A 21,150-nucleotide genomic window follows, 5' to 3' on the forward strand; every position below is an offset into this window, starting at 1 on the left:
ACAACATAAGTTCTCGCTTACACCCGGTAAGTGTAACTAATGATAATCGAATTGAGGATTTTTGTTCTAAACTCGTATGTAGAATGTTTGTTTTCCTATACTTGTGTTCACTTAGTAAAAGAAATGTTTATGTTTTCTCATCCCAATTGTAAGTTCAAAAAGAGTAAAAGTGGGACTATGATCTCACCTTGAGTGCACGTATGAAAAGTACTTCACAAAGTAACGTGTGCGAAGGATAGTGCTAGTCTTGACCTAAACAAATAGGTCGTATCAATAACGGTAAACACGATAGGTCAAAGATGTTCAATTAGTCATACGGCTCGTTACGACTCGATTATGTAGCATGTGAAATCAAATTGTCAAGTTTCATGCAAGATACAAGTATATAAACAAGTTAGGAAGGTTGCATAATCATTTGGTTAAGTTTGACAAAAAGTCAAACTTTGGTCGGTCAAAGTCAACGAAAAAGTCAACACGTTCGGGTCGGGTCCCGAACTATTTTTCTGAGGTTTTTAATCATGTATGAGCATGTTAGAACAAGTTACGTGTGAATCGGAGGTGCGTAGCATAGCAAAGATTATTCGAAAATTGACAAAGTTGGACAGACCACTTTGGCGCGCTGCGCGGGTATATGGCGCGCCGCGCCATTACCTGTACAGAGAAATCTGGCAGTTTTTAAGTTTTATGCACGAACCTAACTTCAAACAATCACCATTTATGACCCGCAAACAACCAAAACATGTATCTTATATCATCGGAAAGGTATTTTGACAAGGAAAACAACTAAACACATTTCAACAATCACATTTACTTTTACAACAACCAAAATCACATTCAAGGCTCCTCATTAAATGCATTCAAGTTCATAAATGAAATTTGATGATTCGGCAACCAATTTACATGAATGAAATGCCGTTTCGAAGGTGATCAAGCATACAATACAACCTAACACTTACAAATAACATTTCATGTCATTCAAAGCATTAAATATTCACATTAAATTCTATCAAACCCTAACCAACAACATCAAAATCACTAATCATGTTTATGAAGTTTTCTAAGACAACCTACACATCAAATTGAAGCTAGTGATACTAGGAACACATTTAATACATGCATTTATCACTTTTAACAACATTCAAACAACCAAATCACCAAATCAAACACACCAAAGTTCATATTCAAACTAGTTACTTCAAATAACGAAATCGAACATATAAATCATATATTCATGTTAGACTTGAGCCATAGACACTAATTAACAACTTTATAAGTTAAAAACATCAAGAACACAAAATCTAGTGATTTTAGAAAGTTACCCAAACTTGATGAAATCGGTATGGAATCGAAGAGGAAGATGAGAGGATTCCGAATATGCAATTTGTTTAGATGGATGCTTGCTCGATTTGATTTGGATGATGAATCCTTGAAGTGGTGTTTGAGAGATTTGGTGAAAGTGTTAGAGAAAAAGGAAAAAGAAAAAGATTTAATGAATGGAGGAGGAAGAGTGTTGACTCTTTGACCTAGTCACCTCTTTGCTCCTTTGTCAAACTTAGTCCCTCAACTTTGGAAACGGGTGCGTGAATTACCTAAACGAGATAATTTAAAACGCGTATTAACGGGAGATGTTATAAACATATAACGTAGTTTAAAATAGTATAACGGAAAAGTAAACGGAAAAAGGTGGGATGTTACAATTCCTAACTTTAATCTATAACAAATTAACTAAATAAAGACCTAACTTCATAGATCTAACAATTAAACACATCCCCTAACTTTAATCTTTAATAAATTTACTAAACACAAATCCTAACTTCATAAATCATCACAAAACCGCAAGAAACAAGTTAAAGCATATGGATTAAGCCTCAATTGCAAAAAAAATTCGGATTGAGCAACAATATCTCAAAAAGAAAAATAATAAAGAAAAGAAAACGATAGAAAAATCATACCTTGGAGCGGATTAGAGGAGAAATTGGTGGTGGAAAGCTAAAAAATTGAAGAAACCTTCGAATTTTGATGAAAACCGCCGAAGTGTTAGAGGATTTGTAGGTTTTTGTTTGTGTGAAGTGAAGGAGCAGAAGGCAGTAAAGGGGATTTGATTCCAGTACTTTTCCCGACGACCCTTTCCCGACGACAAGTCGTCTGGATCGGAAATTTAATGAATTGAATTTCGTTGACCGGGCATCTGGAGGGAAACGAAAATTACCTGGAGGGAAACGAAAATTTATTGTACCTTCTATCCAGACGACATGTCGTCGGGATAGAACTAACTAATTATAAATTAATTTTAAATAATATAAATTAAAGATATACTCCGTATAAAATATAAATAATATATAAATATAAAATAAATATTTTAAAAATTATTTTAAACTAATTATATTTAAAATTATATTATTATTATTATTATTATATATTATTATATAATAATCATTTATATAAAACCTATATATATATATATATATATATATATATATATATATATATAATTTTGTGGTTAAATTTTTCATATATTTCGTCGTACAATTTCCCGTTACATCGTTGTTGTCGTTAAATTTTATTGACATCTTGTCGTTATATTAAACCGTCACATATCATCATTATATCGGGATTACGTATAGGGTTTAGGGATCACTACTAAATTACACCATCACTTTCCACTGTTACATTATGCATTACACCGTAATATTATACCATTATATTACACCGTTACATTCTACCATTATATTACACCGTTACATTACACCGTTAATTTAATAACCATTACATTACACATTACACCGTAATATTATACCATTATATTACACTCCTACATTAATACTCTATCATTACATTATCTTACATTGGGTTTAAGGTTAGGGTTGACTTTTACATTACACAATCACATACCACCATTACATTACTACGTGGACATTCTTCCATTACATTATACTGTAACTTTCTACCATTGCATTACACCTTCACTTTCTACCACTATATTACACCGTTATATTCCACTTTTATATTACACTGACACATTCATGAAGTCTACATTCCACCGTTATACTACACCTTCACATTCTATCATTACATTACACCGTTACATTCCACTGTTATATTACACCGTCATATTCCACTACTACATTCCACCGTTATACTACACCATAACTTCTACCGTTACATTACACCGTAACATTCTACCATTACATTACACCATTACATTACACAGTCACATTGTACCATTACATTACACATTCACATTCTACCATTACATTACATCGTTACATTCTACCATTACATTACACCGTTAATTTAATAACCATTACATTACACATTATACCGTAATATTATACCATTATATTACACTCCTACATTGATACTCTATCATTACATTACATTGGGTTTAAGATTAGAGTTCATTGTTACATTACACCATCACATACCACCATTACATTACAATGTGAAGATTTTGACCATTACATTACACCGCAACTTCCTACCATTGCATTACACCTTCATTTTCTACCATTACATTACACCCTTACATTCCACTGTTATATTGCACTGTCACATTGTACCATTACATTACGCTATCATATTCTACCATTACATTACAGCGTTACATTACATCGTTAAATTCCACATGTAACTTCTATCATTACATTACACGATTACATTTTGTCATTACCTTTCGTCGAGATTAGTATCCTTTTGGCGGGTAACTTTTCGTTGAAAATCTTTGGTTGAATATTCTTGGCGCGAATATTTTTGGAGGGAAACAAATGGCTGGATTTTTTGGTGCCAAAATCCAACAAATTCGATCTATTTATACAACTGCAACCCTCACCATTTACATCTACTCAATTTGTAATGGTAGGATGAAAAATAATTTTCCTTTTCTTAATTCATAATGATGAACTACTGTGGATGTGGCGAACATGCAATTATCCGAACATCTTGTGTCCCGTAACCAAATTTCTCTTTTCTAAATGTTGTTTTAAATTAATTTATCTTCATTAAAAAGGAAAAAAAATGAATTGGATCAATGCCGACGACATGTCGTCGGTAAGTTGGGCGGGAATTATTTTCCTGGTAAGCGCCAAAACATAAAAAGGAAAAATAAAAAATGGTTGGCATTCCCGACGACTTGTCAACCATTACAATGCTCGGGTGCTTAGTTTTTGTATATGATCGAACACTCCTGTTGTTGGTCATTATTTGACTTGTATTTCAACCTCTTTATGGAGTTGTGATTCACATTGTAAGGTATGAGTTTTAATATTCATTTTGGGTTTATTTTGACACCTTCTCTTTTAAGGTAACCATAAGATATAAGGCTGAGCATTTAGTATATATATGACATTATGAAAAATATGCTATTTTCTATTCAGTTGTTGCAATTAGACAAGCAAGTGAATATGACGTGTACCAAACGGACAGTCCAGTTCATATACGGTCCAGTTCATATGTTAAGTTACTTACTGTACCCCATCTCATCAAATCTAAGACGAAACGGTTGTCTTCAAGCTCGTTTCCATAGTCTGTAATTTCCATTGATTGAGAAGAAATTCAACACACTCTTGCAAGGTTTACCTTGTCTTTTATCCTTGTTGTGCCATAACTCAAACACTGGATATCCATCACCCGGGTTGTACTTATTCAATTCATTCAAAGCTGTCACGACAGTATCATATGTTTGTAACATTCAGCCTTTAACCTTAAAATCATTTCTCAGTAATAAATTAAATGGGATCATCTTTAGAGTAGTGTTACTACTTGAGCCAAAAAAAAAAAAAAAAAGAATAGCAAAAAAAAAACTGTCAGCCACAAAACTATCGTCTGACAAAAATATGAACGACTCATTTTGTGTCATTTTGAGATATGTTCGAAATCCGAATAAAAGTTTGATATTAGTCACTCTTGATCATCTCAACTGCTGATGATTTAAGTTAGGTACTTGGTATTTGGGTTTCCTCCTGACGTGTGTGTGGGTGGAAAATGATCGCGAAGGTGGTTAAGTCCTCTCTAGGTGATGCCGATATTGTCATTCGAAAAAAAACATGGGCAAACTTGTGGGATTTTATAGGTGGATTTGCTGTAAACAATTTAGTCGTATAATTTTTGAGTTTAATCATCGAGGCTAGCTTTTAAACTGCTTATTTAAACCATTTGTAGGGAATTTTGTAACACACTAGTAAAGGTCACTCTATATCTTTTCCCACCTAAAGTATATGCAAATTTCATTTTCTCTATTTCTCGCATTTTTAAATGGATTTTACTAACGAAAACCTCTACAAGTGTCGTTAGTGGTGCCTCTTGGTGGCGTGTGGTGGATCAGAAACCAACAAGACTGGTTGAGTATTGTTCGTAACGTAAAATTGTGTTAAATGGCGTTGGAGGTGACTTCAAATATCAAGAGAGAAAAGAATTACATAAGAAAAGTTTGGTGAGTTTTGGTTATGGGTTGAACAATTGGAGAAGAAAAAGGCACGAGAGAGACAGTTTCTTTTGTCAGTTTAATTGGAAATTCTTTTTTTATCGTAAGAAGCGTAACCGGGGTAATTAGGAAACGCAACCGACGATTAAAAACCTTAATGATGCCATCATTAATTTAAATGGCTGGGATTATAATTAAGCAAAGAACGTCTAATGGGTGGGATTTTGACAAGTGGGCTTTTTAACATAGCAAATGACACCATAATAGTTTTGTTATTCGGTTCATTCAGAGTTGTCACAATAGCATCATATCTTTCTCCATACCTTTAACCTATCATTTCTCAATAATAAATTAAATGAGAATCTTTAGAGTAGTGTTACTACTTGAGTAAAAAAAAAAACTCAACCACAAAGCTACAGTCTCACAACAATATGAATAAGTCAATTTGAGATATGTTCAAACGCCGAATAAAAGTTTGATATTTTTTTGAAAGGGATAAAAGTTTGATATTAGTCACTCCGCATCATCTCAACAGCTGATGATTTATGTTTGCATAACCCGCCCCAACTATTGTCCTGGAGGAAACCCGGATCAATCCGAGGGCATGGCCGGTAAAATCCCCCCCTCCCCGTTGCCCCCGCACTAAGCGAAAGGCGATCTGGATGGATACTTCGGGTCAGGGATAACATTGAGCGCAATGTTGCAGCAACTCCTGACCTCTTATTAAGAGAAGCAGGTTACTACCAGTTGAGCTACAACTCAATATTTTATGTTTCAACCCTTCAACTGATTTATGTTAGCTAGTATTTTTTATGCTAATTAGCCAACCCTTCAACTGACAATCTGACATCATATATTGTAGAGAATCATATCACGTGCCAGTCACATGAAGTGTAGTAAACTCATAACAGAATGGGCTGGTTAAACATACATGAAATGGCCCAAGTGTGGTATTTGCTGTGACTTTATGTTGTTTTTTTTACCAGCTTTGCCGGCCCGGCCCGGCCCAGCCAAGCCCAGCCCAGCCCAATAACTAGTTGCTATATAATAGTTCTCGATTGATGCCCTACTAGTGACTGGAAGGCGGTAGCTCCTAAAAACTCAGCCGCTAATTCTGTGGCCTGTATCGTTTGGAACTACGAAGAATTGGTGGATATTAAATAAGAAGAGGTACGTTTACTATGTAATTTTGTCAATATGTTTATCATGTTAGGGTTTATTTAATTTTAAATGTTGTGTGAAGTCCGTTATGTTACTACAGTAGTTAATTACCTAATTAATTTAATTTAATTTTAAATGTTGTGTGAAGGCCGTTATGTTAGTACAGTAGTTAATTACCTAATTAATTTAATTTTTATATTATTATTATTATTATTTTATTATTATTAATTATTATTATTTTTAGGGTTAGGGTTATAAAGTATTTGTGCTATCGGAGTTTAGTTGTTTGTGACTATGAAGAATTCGAGTTTACCAGCAGCGACTAACAAGGAGGCTATGGTGATGAATTACCTTCCTGACGATGTTTGACTACGTTGACAGTGTCGTTTGGCCGGTAACACCACCTGCTGATGGTAAGTTTGTCAGCAAGCAGTTTGAAAGGTTGAAGATTGAAAACGAGTAATAGTTGGAAGGTAAATTATCAGTTTCTGAGGAAGTTTAATCTTTATCTTTATTTTAATGCTATGTTTTGTACTTAATGTCTACTTGGTTCAAACAGGAATTCATGGTTAGTAGTTCATTTTCTGGTTTGATTATCTTTTGTTCAATTATGTATGTATGCTTTTGATGTTGATATTCTGGTTTAAATGATGTTACTATATATAATGAACTAATTAGTTTATAGTGATGCCCGTAGTATAGTTACTTGTGTGCTTAGTTTTTGTTTTCTATAATTTACCTCTATAATCCCTTTAGTGAGAAAAGATACTTCTCATGTAGAGAATTATACAATCGAACATTATTGATTGAAGACAATACTGTTGTTGGTGCCATTATTTGACTTGTATTCCAACCTCTTTATGGACTTGTGATTCACATTGTAAGGTATGAATTTAAATTATCATTTTGGGTTTATTTTGACACCTTCTCTTTTAAGGTAACCAAAATATATAAGACTGAGCATTTTAGTATATATGACATTTTGACAAATATGCTATTTTTTCTTTTCAGTTGTTGTATTTAGACAAGTAAGTGAATATGCTACGTGTACCAAACGGATGGTCCGGTTCATATACACTTGAAGACACTAATAATGACATCACTAAGATGCAAAAGTTGTGCTTAAAACTCTGATATCTAAAATTATTATCAATCAAATGAATTGACATTACCCAAGTTATCAATTAGTTCAAGGGCTTGTTGTTTTTACATTTTTGTGAGTTTGTTTGGTCAGCTCCATGAAGCACGCAATCCAAACACCCCAGTATATAAAATAAGGCTGAAAATTGTAAACTTAAGTTGCATAGCTGATGCAGCGAGTCATTAAGCTATGTATTGGTCAAGTATGTAGGTAGAAAATTGAGATATGGGGTCATTATATCCAATGCAGCTGAGTCATTAAGCTATTTAGGTAGAAAACTGAGCAAACACAACTTGACTCTAATAGTTTCCAGTATTTAGCTATGTGTGATCTGTCCAAGTACTTGGGGTTCAGTTAATTAGACTTTGATTCCAGCTATATTCCACGTTGGAACCTAATAGAATAACACCTACATCAATCATGCATAAAGATTAAAGCATTATACTTTTTTCAATTAACTTGTTCTAACTACTTCATTGACACACAATTTAGGAGATAAATGACCATGAAACTGAAATCGTTAAGTTACTGTACTTTACCCACAAAATACCATTGAAAGCCATCAATTTAAAGTCCCAATCATACTCCTAAACACAGCATTATATCTTTCTCCATAACAAAGTTATCAACTTGTAGAAGAGAAAAACAGCATTGTATCTTTCTCCATAGCATTCAGCCTTTAACCTTACTATCATTTCTTAATAATAAATGAATCTTATGATCACAGATCACTACCCATACTTAATCAGTTTCTTGAGCAAAAAAGATAAGATTTATGCCTTAATCTTAGCATTTTTCCTAACTGACTTAATCAGAAAAAAGAAAAAAAACATAGATGGTTGTTGCGGTTGCCTCTTAGCAAAGTTAAACTTACATGTTGTGTTCGCTATTGAGACTAGGAATTTATCGGTCATGACCAAGAAAGCAAGAGTTCACAAGCCTACCTCACGACTTGTTAGGGCATTTTGACAATGAAGTTTTTTTGAGGGCGTATTGTTATACATTGTTGAAAATTAACATTTTGGTTAATATCCCACCAAAATTGACATTTTGGTTAATATCCCACCAAAAATATCATCATCTTCGAAAGATTAAAAATCAATGAATTCATATTTCTCATATTCTTTTTTCACTTTTTCCTATATTTGTCATCTTCTCTTCCAATATGAGGAAGGAGTCCAATTTTGAATATGTATCTGTCATACAACAACAACAATAACAAAATCCAATATCGCATGAGTAGTGTATTGGGGAGGTGATAATTCATAGTAAAATGATATTTCATGATTGTTAAAGTTCTCTGTTTCATAATTCATCAAAGGCACACAAACTATCACCCCAGATATCTTCAACAACAAAATTTTAAACCCTTACAAATTCGACCAGCTAATAATTTCCAGTTCAACTTACCAATAGTCACCACAAGAACAAACACCCTCCCGAAAATGGTGAAACCTCTTAGCATCCTTAACAGATATCTCCCTTTGTTCAACAGCAGAAACACATTTCAAAAACGTGTGACAATCGCCACACACTCGAAGATTCTTGGTCATACGAATCACACTTTTATCAGGTGTACTAATTAGCCCATATGCAACTGCAATTTTCTCACTATGACCATATAAGTTAGCCACTTTAAGCTCCTCGTTAACATCATGCAACACAAACTCTGTATCAGGAACATAACCATAAGCCTCCAGCTTTTGTATCAAACTCTCAAGTTTCTCATTTATCGCCTTTATGTCACTATGTGAGTGATCATTGCTACTAAACTTGTGGACCCCGTTTCACGCTTCAACCCACGTAAACCCCGGGGTCTTTTTTAAGTTTTTGTTAGTCATCATTGCGCGAATCTTGGCCACATTTTCCCACTTCCCTGCTTTTGCATATATATTTGAAAGCATTACATAATGACTAGGATTACTAGGCTGTATTTCAATAAGATTTTCAGCTGCTTTTTGTGCCATTTCAACATTTTTATAGATTCTACAGGCTCCGAGTAACGCAGACCATAGACCCACGTCTTTTTCAACATTCATGTTCTCGATTATATTAAACTCTTGATCGAGTTTTCCAGCACGGCCTAAAAGATCAACCATGCACGTGTAATGCTTCACATCTGGTTTTACAAAATAATTCAAGTGCTTTTTCTCCTTCCCCATGATACCCGTAAGCTGCAATCATTGTGCTCCATGATATAACATTCTTATCCCTCATTTTATCAAATATCTCTCTAGCAGAATCAATACTTCCACATTTTGAAAACATATCGATAACTGCAGTTCCTAAAATCACGTCTAGCGATTGATAGTGTTTCTTTATAATATCATATATGGCTTCAGCTTTGTTCATGGCTCCCAACTTTGCACAAGCATTCACAACCGTCACCATTGAAATCTTATCAGGCACAATGCCATGTTCTTGCATCTGATCAAACAAAACCAATGACTCATTAGCATTCCCACAAGCAGCATACACACCAATCATAACAGTCCATGTAGTAAGGTCCTTATCGATCATCAAATCAAACAACTTTCTTGCATCATCTATGATCCCACATTTTGCGTACATGTCAACAAGTGCAGCGCAAATAAACGTATTCATACACAGTCCAAATTTGTGCACAATCTGATGTATCAAAGTACCCTTTTTGAGATCCTGTGTATCCCTACAACCTCTTGTCACACATGGCAAGGTATACACATCAGGCTGTTCACCCGACCTGACATATTCCCTAAACACTTCAAAACAACTAGTATAATTCCTAACCTTCGCATAACCACCGATCATAACACTCCAAGAAACAGGGTTTCTTTCAGGCATTTCATCGAACAGGTTGTAGGCATCATCCAGAGCATTGTAACGTACATACATATACAAAAGCTTGTTAACTAAAAAAAGGTCTTCGAAAAAGCCACTAACAAATATTTTGGCGTGAAGGGGTTTAATCTGTTGTAGGTTATTACAGTTAATCAGGGAGGAAAGGTAGAATCTTGGGTCCAAAAATGACGTTTCTTGAGTTCGGGGGGCAGTGGAAGTGTTATGATCATGAAATTGACAGTTTGCTTGGCCCTCATCTAAATCTGGTAAGGCAGAAGCAACATAAGAAAACTTGTGGGATTTATTACAAAGATTTGCAGAAAACAGTTTAGTCGTATGATTTTTGAGTTTGATCATCGAGGCTAACTTTTAAACTGGCTTATTTAATCCAATTATCTAATCCCATCTCAAGTCAATGTCAATTTCATTTTTCTCTTTTCTTTTTCTCCCATTTTTAAATAGAAGGGCGGCTATCCTTAACACATAGACTAGGCTATTCTTCATTCAATCGCGTTACGGGACAGTGGTGGAGGGGTTGTACCGTCCATGATTTTGAATTGGTTGTCACCCTAGTCCGAACCTGAGGTAGCTCGGACTAGCCATAAGCCTTAGTGTAGAACCCACTCCTAAAACTAGCTTGAAAGAGGAGGGGACACCTTGACTTATAAGTCATCACCCAATCTCATACTTTGGCGATGTGGGATCGTTACAGTTATGCAACTATGAGAGATAAACGCGTGGGTGGTTTAGATCCCTGGGTGATCGCGAATTGCTGTTCAAAAAAAAAAAAAAAATTTGCAATGAAAATGAAGAGACCGATGACCATCTATTTTTCTATTGTGGAGTCGCTAAAAGTATTTGGAGATATCTTAATCTTGTTAGACACTTCAATGTCCGAGATTCATTGTTGGTTCAATTGGATTAACTGGTTTGAAAATTGTGATATCTTTAGTTTACGAAATACTTTGTTTGATTCAATTCTTTAATTTTCATTTAATTGGCTTAATTATAGAGGTAGTTACCCGGACACTTAGGTTAATTAAACCATTGCAATGTTCATATTGTATGGCAGCATCTTCTTAGAAGCACATAACTCTCCCTCACGTATGTATCATTTTCCCTCCCTATTTCGATTTTATGAGCATTTCTTTTATTTCTATTATTGCTCGAAGGTCTTTTGGAAGCAATCTCTTTACTCTCGAGTAGAGGGAGGGACGACATTCTCTAGCACTGAATTCTGTACCCGCGGGTGGAGTAGTAACTTCTTTCTAATCTAGGGTGATACGAATTTTAGTGAGCCTCAACAAAAACTTGATAACCCCTTGGATATCAAACCCTCAAGACAATAAACGAAAAATATGATGAACACGAAGAAACTAGTCTCACAAATTGAGTTTGCAAATGACCAATTATTTATATTTTTTACTTTCATACATTGTGTTTTTGGAATATTTTTCTCAACTTGATGTGACTTTTAATTTGGGATATGGTGACTTTTTCATGTATTCTTTTAGAAACAAAAATTGGTTACAAAATGTTTTTCCCTTACCAACGTTTTTTGCTACGGATTATATGCTAACAATTTATGAAAATTAACTTAAATCATTGTCGATGTGCGATTGTAATTATAAACTATTAAAATTGTATTTTAAGTATAAAACGAAATCATTTCTAGCAGCAACGTGCGAACAACTTTCCACTCGTTATTTTTACAATGCCATTGATATTCTGTAATTTAAATAAGTAATTGTACTTGTTAGGTGTTTTAAATTGTTTTTCACGTTTTATATTCATCACACCATTATAACTTTGTTTTAACTTTTAAGCCGCTTTAATATTTTCGTAATATTTCATGATAATTTGTTGGGCCTAGCGAGCGCATTTCTTGGATCAGTCATCATATTTGGATATGTTTTGATGGGCCTGTATAATAGTACTATGCTGGATTCATTAGAGTTAGGGCTGAAGCTTTAGTAATTGGGCTAACCGAAGTTCTACTCTGTAATTCTCGATCGTGCCCTAAAAACTGGTAGCGAGCTAATTCTGTGGTATCGTTTGGAGCTATGGAGAATTGGTGGGTAAAATAAGAAGAGGTACGTTTACTTCTACGTATTTGTGTCGATATGTTTTTCATGTTAGGGTTAATTTGATGAAATTGAAATGAATGCTGTGTGAAGGTCGTTATGCTACTACTGTAGTTGATTAGCTAATTAATTACTATATTATTATTGTTAGGGTTAGGGTTATAAACTATTTGTGCTATCAGACTGTGTTTAGTTGTTTGAAACTACGATGACTTCATCTTGCAAGGATTCGAGTTTACCAGCTGCAACTAAGGGTGCTCTCAACCATAATAAGCTTTCTCACTAGGACTACACCAGTGATCCACTATATTAATTAATTATTGTGTGGTACAAATATTGGAACTAAATGTACAAGTGTTTCTTCCAATTACTCCGTCCAGCATCATGCTTGAGAAAGAAAAGAAAAAAGACGAGTTGGAGGGCGAATAGTAGGGCGCGAGGCAGGGCGTGGTGGTGCCAACGGCGCCTTGCAGGGCGAGTTCGAGGACGCCTTCGAAAGTCCAACCGTTGGGAGCTCTCTAACAAGGAGGCTATGGTGAATTACCTTCCTGACGATGTTTTGTGCAACAACATATTCATTAGGTTACCTTCAAAACAAGTAGCTCTATTGAGATCCCTTTCTAAAACCTGGAATTGTGTTTTATCTGACTCCTCTTTTATTAAATCTCACCTTCATCCTTCAATCCACAACAAATACGACGACAATCAGACTGATATTATCGCCTTCTACTTTGGATTCCGTGATGGCAGTATATCTACATATTTCACACTAAACGCCTCTCAATCCCCCTATCAAAAACACTGCAATTATATAAAACTCCCACCATCTGGATGCAATTATGCTATTGGTTCTGTCAACGGCTTAATATGGTTTCGGAACGACTATGATTCTGTTCACTTATGGAACCCTTCTCTCTCTGCTTTAACAACTCTCTCTGATAGTAATAATATGCCAAGTATTTGTAAAAGTCGCAATTATCGTTCTGATTTCAGATTTGGGTATGATCCAAAAACTGACGATTACAAGGTTGTCAATGTTATATACTATTATAAGTGGAAACCACAACAAATGATTGAGGAATGGCTTCCCGTAAAAGTATATAGTTTTTAGGAAGGGTTGTTGGGAATCGGTTACTGGTAAGTTTCCATCCCACATTACAAGTATCAATGGAAAACATGTTCTTGGAGATGGTTATAATGGTTGCGTTCATTGGCTTTGCAATGTAGATGATCCCAACAACAAGAATATCAAAAAAGAAACAATAGTCGCATATGACTTGAATCTTGAAACTTTCAGTGAGATTTTACTTCCACCTGATTTTGTCAAGTCTAATAATCGTCAGCGGACTAATGTTTTGGGGGTTTTGTTTGAAAAGCTTTGTGTGATGTCATGCATTGATGGGGGTGATTATGAGGTGTGGGTAATGGAAGAGTATGGGGTGGCTACTTCATGGGTCAAACGTGTATTTCCACACTTGTTTAATCTTTCTATCGATGCAGTTGGATTCTCATCACGTGGCGACCTCCTAATTTGTTGTCGTGATCATCAGCTAGGTTTGTACGATCCAAACACTGACAAACTTAAATTGCTCAATACGCGTATGATTGATAAGTTAATAGGTTATAGCGCTTTTGTTGACTACGTTGACAGTCTCGTTTGGCCGGTAGCGCCTGCAGGTAAGTGTGTCAGCAATCAGATTGAAAATCGAAAACAAGTAATAGTTGGAAGGTGAAATAAGAGGAAGTTTAACCTTTATTTATATGATATGTTTTTTTACTTAATTTCTACTTGGTTTAAACAAGAATTCATGGTTGATTTTCTGGTGTGATTATCTTTTGTTATAATTATATATGTATGTTGTAATGAACTACTTAGTTGAAAACGAGTAATAGTTGGAAGGTGAATTATCAGTAGAGTCAGAGGAAGTTAAATCTTTCTCTTTATTTTTATGATATGTTATGTACTTTCTACTTGGTTCAAACAGGAATTCAGGTATTCGTATTAATCTCAATCTCATATTTGGTCAATTGAGGTTTTTCTCTCTCTTGTTCTAAAGGCGATTTTGGCGGGAATTCAATTTACGCCATTTTTGCCCTAATTGAGCTTCGATCGTCATTTTTTCATCGTCTTTTTTCAAATCAATTCCGTAGATATGATTTTAATCACTTCTAAAACACTCGATTCAACTTTATTGGCTATTTGGTTGGTGTTTTTAGGATGTCTCCTAATCGTAGGGTTTTGAAACGGAAAACGAAGATCCCCAACAAATTTGAGGGATCGATTCATAATTTGGCTACTAAGAATAGGGAGCATGCGATTGATAGTGATTATGATACGAATGAAGCAGTTGAATCTGATTTGAGTGAGTTGATGATGGAGAAAGCTGGATCTGTTGGCATGAATAAGGAGAATGAGAAAATTGGAAGCATTCGTGTGGATTCTGTACGTAATAGTGATACTGTTAATAAGAATACTACTGTGAATAATACAGATTTGAATGATACTATTGATAAAGCTGATAAAACCTAAAATATTGCTGTTAATTGTGATTCTGAGGATGATCCAGTTACTAAACTGAGCTATGCTAACATTGTTAATAATATTAAGGCTAATGTGGATAGAAAATTGTGCTATATTCCTCCTTCTGATGAGTTTGTAATCTTTGAGGAAGAATTGGTCAATAAGGGTAGTATTAGATGGCAGTCGACTGCATGTGGCTATATGGTTGGTTGTTCATTATCATACAATGCTTTACAGTATAATTTGAGAAGGATGTGGAGTAAATTTGGTTTAAAAGAGGTTTTCATGGATGACAATCAAGTCTGTTATTTCAAGTTTGATAATGAGAATGGGTTGAACCAAGTTATTGACCAAAGCCCATGGATGGTGAGTGGCAAACCATTACTTGTGTGCAAATGGAGTCCTGATGTTCAAATTGAGAAGAGGGATCCTAAAAAGATACCTGTTTGGGTGAAATTAACTGAGATTCCTTTGGAAGCTTGGAGTTTCAAGGGTATAAGCAAATTAGCTAGTAAAGTTGGTAAGCCTGTTATTATGGATACATTCACTGCAAATATGTGTCATAAAGGGATGGGTAAAGCTGGCTTTGCTAGGGTAATGGTTGAGATTGAAGCTGAGAAGGGGCTGTGTGATCAGATTGATATACATTATCATGATTCGTTGGAAAATTTGAAGTATGTCAAGAAGGTTAAGGTTGATTATGCTTGGAAACCTAGTATTTGCTCACATTGTGCTGTTTTTGGCCACTCTCATGCTTCATGTAAGGTCATGCCTAGGACTGAACAAGAACTAGCTAAAGACAAAAACAAGATAGATGGTGAGGGATTTGTGACTGTGCAACACAAAAAAAAGTATGTTGCTAAAACTAATCCTAAGCCTTTGCCAGAAAAGGTTGCAAGTACTAGTGCAGGTAGCAAGTCACCTGCTATGATGCAAAATAAGAATGGAACAGATCATAGAAACGTGAATAAGTTTGCTGTGCTTGATGAGGTTGAAGAAGATGGTTTGGAAAAGGATCCTTTTAGGGATCCTAGATTGATTGTGGACAGTTTTATCAAAAAAAAAAAGATCCAACCTTCTGCTGATATTACCAAAAATTGGTCTTATGATATGGTAAAATACTTTCAAATTCAGTGGGAGAAGACAATTAATGGGAAAGGAATGGAGTCTGAAGGAGATGATATTTTTGAATTGAATGATGAATTTTCAGTTTTGAATGCAAATGTATTGGGGGGTGGAGACCCCTATATATTAATATGATATCTGTTTCATTCTAGTTAGCACTTATGGAGTTAAAAGTAGCTGCATGGAATATAAGAGGTGCTAATAGTATATATAAGCAGGATGAAATAAGGAATTTAATAAAGGATGAGCATTTAAGTATTTGTGCAGTTTTGGAGACACATCTCAAAACCAAGACTGTTACTGATATCAGTAACTATATGTTCAATAAGTGGGAATAAACATCTAATGTTCAATACAGTCCTACATGTTACAGAATGATTATAGGGTGGGACCCTAATAAGGTGAAAGTGTTGGTTGTACATATGAATAAGCAGGTTACTCACTGTTTTGTTGAAACTGTGGTGGATAAATCCACATTTTATTGTAGTTTTGTGTATGCAAGCAATTATGGTATTCAAAGTAGGAGGTTATGGTCTGATCTTTCTAGGCATAAAGCTCTTGCTGGAAGATTCCCATGGGTCATCCTTGGTGATTTTAATGTTACTTTGAAATTTGAAGAACATAGTGATGGGGGTGCTTTTATGAGTGATGAGATGATTGAATTTCAAAACTGTATCAATGATATTGAAGTTGAGGACTTATGCAACACTGGATTCAATTTTACTTGGACAAAATCATTAAAGAATCCAAATTGTGATGTCCTTAAGAAGCTGGATAGGGTTTTGGTAAATGAAGAGTTTATTAATACTTTTAGTAATGCCCATGCTATTTTTCAACCTTTTTCGATCTCTGACCATAGCCCTGCATTATTGAATATTCCAAATGGTCTTGTTCATAAGTCTAAGTCATTCAGGTTTATGAATTTTGTGGCTGATAAGGCTGAGTTTCTTCCTTTAGTTGAAAATGGTTGGAAGAAAGAAGTAAATGGTTGTGCTATGTTCTGTGTGGTTAAGAAGTTAAAAGCTTTGAAGAAGGATTTGAATAAGCTAAATTGGCAACATGGAAACATATTCACTAATGTGGAAGTCCTTAAAAGAAAGTTAAAGGATTGTCAAGCCAAGGTTGATACTTTTCCTCATGATACAGAAATTAAAGCTGCTGCTGTTCAAGTTTTGAATGATTATACACAGGCTTGCAAGGATGAGTTAAAGATTCTTAAACAAAAAGTGAGGTTAAAGTGGTTAGAAGATGGTGATAAGAATACTAAATTCTTTCATGGTATTCTGAAAGCCAGGAAGAGTAAGAGTAGAATTGAGAGTATATGTAATGAACATGGGCAGAGATTTTTTGGGGATAAGGTGGCTGACCAGTTTGTTAGTCATTTTCAGAATTTTTTTGGAAAAGCAAGCAATGTGCAGCCTCATGATGATATTGGGGATATTTTTACAAACACTTTAAGTGTTGAGGATGCTAATGAAATGGTGACTGATGTGACTAATGATGAAATAAAAGAGGCTATTTTTGATATTGACAGCAATAAGGCTTCTGGACCTGATGGTTTTACTGCTGGTTTTTTTCAAAAAAGCTTGGTCTATTATAGGTGATGAGATTTGTATGGCCATTAGGGAGTTTTTTATTAATGGGAAGCTGTTGGGTGAGGTGAATGCAACACTTATTGCCCTTGTGCCTAAATTGGATACCCCTGATAAGGTGTCTGATTTTAGACCTATAGCATGTTACAATGTTCTTTACAAAGGAATAAGTAAGATTATCACTTCTAGGATTAAAAAAGGGCCGAGTAAGATTGTTAGCCTTAACCAAAGTGCATTCATTCCTGGTAGATCAATTCAAGATAATATTTTGCTTACTCAAGAGCTATTAAGAGGTTATGGGAGAGTTAATGGCCCTAAGAGATGTGCATTGAAGATAGACATCCAGAAGGCTTATGATACTGTAAATTGGGAGTTTTTGAAAACTGTTTTGATCAAGTTTGGTTTTAATGGTAAAATGATAGGTTGGATCATGACATGTGTTACATCTGCTTCTTTCTCTGTCTGTGTGAATGGTGATATTAAAGGTTTTTTCAAAGGTGGCAGAGGTCCAAGGCAGGGAGATCCATTATCACCTTATCTATTTACTTTGGTTATGGAAGTACTAAACTTGATCATGAAGAAGCATATCCAGGAGTCAAAAAGCTTCAAATTTCATTATGGATGTAAGCAGTTAAAGCTTTCCCATATCTGCTTTGCAGATGATCTTTTGATGTTATGTAAGGGGGATGTTTCTTCTGTTGCTGTTATAAAGAAAGGTTTAGAGGAGTTTAGCTCTGTATCTGGATTGTTTCCTAACTTACAGAAGAGCACCATCTTCTTTGGTAGTGTGCATCAGGTTGTTAAAGATGAGATATTAAAGATGTTACCTTTTAGTGTGGGGAAGTTACCTATGAGGTATCTTGGTGTTCCACTCTTGGCCAAAAGGTTAGGGATAGGAGACTGTAAGCATTTGATTGACAAAATTAAGGAAAAAATAAACTATTGGAGGAATAAAAAATTATCATATGCATGTAGACTCCAGTTAATAAGCTCTGTGTTAACATCCATGCAAGTTTACTGGGCATCTGGCTATTCTATTCCTCAAACTGTGGTGAATGATATTGAAAAGTTAATGAAAAACTTCCTGTGGGCTAATGATAAATATTGCAGGGGTAAGGCTAAGGTTGCTTGAAAACTCATTTGCAGGCCTAAAGAGCAAGGAGGGCTAGGTTTAAGGCCTTTGGACAAGTGGAATGATGTTCTCCTTATGAAGCAGGTGTGGAAGTTACTATGCAAAAATGACTATTTGGTGGCAATGGGTCAATATTGTGAAATTAAAAGGAAATTTTTTTTGGGATATAGGGCAGGAGTCTAATGACAGTTGGGGATGGAGGAAATTGTTGGCATTAAGGGATAAAATGAAACTACATATGTCTATAGATCAAAATGGTGAATGTTGGTGGATTTCTAGGAATAAAGGGACTAAAAAGTTTACTGTTAGTCAGGCTTGGAAAGATTTAGAGTGTGGAGGTATTAAGGTGGATTGGTACAAAGCTATTTGGCATCCTCAGATTATTCCAAAACATGCTTTTATTAGTTGGCTTGCTTTTCAAGGAAGATTAAATACACAGGATAGGCTCATGAAGAGGTATCCTAATGAAGAATTCATATGCAGTTTTTGTGGTAAACAAGAAGACTCTCACAGCCATTTGTTTTTCAGATGTGAAATAACCAATCAGATTTGGTTGTACATTAGAGAGAGGTTGTTCTATAAAGGGTTGCATTATGATCTGAAGAATATCATTAATGATATTGTGAAATATCCTGCAGTTAGGGATATTAGGAATATATTGAATAAAATTGTTGTTGGTGCTGCAGTTTATTTTATCGGGATGGGAAGGAATAGAAGGCATTTTTTGAAGCAAAAGAAGTCTGTTGAGGTTATTTGCAAGGAATTAATGCTCTGTATTCAAGGAAAGTTGATGAGCATTAGTGTTAAAGATACAAAAAATGTTCATAAAGTAGCTTGTATGTGGGGTATGGTTGTTAGAGGCAATAAGTTGCTGATGTATTGATTGATCCTTGTTGCTTTTGTTAGGCTGGTTTTTTTTTGTATTTGGGTTGGTTTTGTATTGTTGTGATTGGGTTAGGATATTCCCCGCCCTTGTATGTTGTTGAAAATTAATATATTTTTGCCTTGGAAAAAAAAAAAAAAAAAAACAGGAATTCATGTTTAATTGATTTTCTGTTTTGATTATCTTTTGTTCAATGATATATGTATGTTAGTTGATGTTGATATTCTGGTTTAAATGATTGTTACTATATATAATGAACTACTAAGTTGAAAGTGATGCCCATAGTTACTCGTACGTGTGAAATATGTACTGTTGTTGGTGCCATTATTTGACTTGTATTCTAACCTCTTTATGGAGTTGTGATTCACTTTGTAAGGTATGAGTTTTAAGATTCATTTTGGGTTTATTCTGACACCTTCTCTTTTAAGGTAACCAAATATATATAACACTGAATATAATGTATATATGACATTATGGCAAATATGCTATTTTTGATTTTCAGTTGTTGCAATTAGAAAAGCAAGTGAATATGCCATGTGTACCAAACGGACGGTCCAGTTCATATACACTTGAAGACACTAAGAATGACATCACTGAGATGCAAAAGTTGTGCTTTAAAACTCTGATATCTAAAATTATCATCAATCAAATGAATTGACATTACCCAAGTTATCAATCAGTTTAAGGGCTTCTTGTTTTTACATTTTTGTGAGTTTGTTTGGTCAGCTCTGAAACGCGCAATCCAAGCACCCCAGTATATAAAATAAGGTAGAAAATTGTAAACTTAAGTTGTATAACCGATGCAGCGAGTCATTAAGCTATGTATTGGTATGTAGGTAGAAAATTGAGCTATGGGGTCATTATAACCGATGCAGCTGAGTCATTGGACTATTTAGGTAGAAAATGAGGAAACACAACTTGACTGATAGTTTCCAGTATTAAGCTATGTGTGATCTGTCCAAGTACTTTGGGTTCTGTTAATTCCACTTTGATTCATGCTATATTCCACGTTGGTACCTAATAGAATAAGACCTACATCAATCATGCATAAAGATTAAAGCATTATTCTTTTTTTTTTTTTCCAGTTAATTTGTTCTAACTGTACTTTACCCACAATATACCATTAAAAGCCATTAATTTGAAGTCCCAATCATACTTCTAAACATAAGGGTATAATATGTTAAACGAGATCATCTTTAGAGTAGTGTTACTACTTGAGTAAAAGAAAAAAGAAAAAGAAAAAAATGTTGGCCACAAAGCTATAGTCTCTCA

At 34.8% G+C, this 21,150-nt stretch overlaps 2 protein-coding genes and 2 pseudogenes across 2 annotated transcripts; 2 read left to right on the forward strand and 2 right to left on the reverse strand.

Moving 5' to 3' along the window:
* LOC139854008 (pentatricopeptide repeat-containing protein At2g03880, mitochondrial-like) overlaps positions 1–4,855 on the reverse strand; it is a 50,331-nt pseudogene extending 45,476 nt beyond the window's left edge.
* Positions 4,856–9,127: 4,272 nt separating this feature from the next.
* On the reverse strand, positions 9,128–10,898 carry LOC139854009 (pentatricopeptide repeat-containing protein At3g12770-like; annotated as a pseudogene).
* A 5,747-nt stretch (positions 10,899–16,645) lies between these two features.
* Positions 16,646–17,875, forward strand: LOC139854010 (uncharacterized). Its single transcript, XM_071843341.1, has one exon. It carries the CDS (start codon positions 16,646–16,648, stop codon positions 17,873–17,875), a length of 1,230 nt encoding a protein of 409 aa, XP_071699442.1.
* A 1,226-nt stretch (positions 17,876–19,101) lies between these two features.
* LOC139854011 (uncharacterized) lies at positions 19,102–19,878 on the forward strand. The gene has a single exon (XM_071843342.1). It carries the CDS (start codon positions 19,102–19,104, stop codon positions 19,876–19,878), a length of 777 nt encoding a protein of 258 aa, XP_071699443.1.
* Positions 19,879–21,150: the final 1,272 nt, after the last annotated feature.

This window comes from Rutidosis leptorrhynchoides, chromosome 6, assembly GCF_046630445.1.
Source record: "Rutidosis leptorrhynchoides isolate AG116_Rl617_1_P2 chromosome 6, CSIRO_AGI_Rlap_v1, whole genome shotgun sequence".
Taxonomy (NCBI): domain Eukaryota; kingdom Viridiplantae; phylum Streptophyta; class Magnoliopsida; order Asterales; family Asteraceae; genus Rutidosis; species Rutidosis leptorrhynchoides.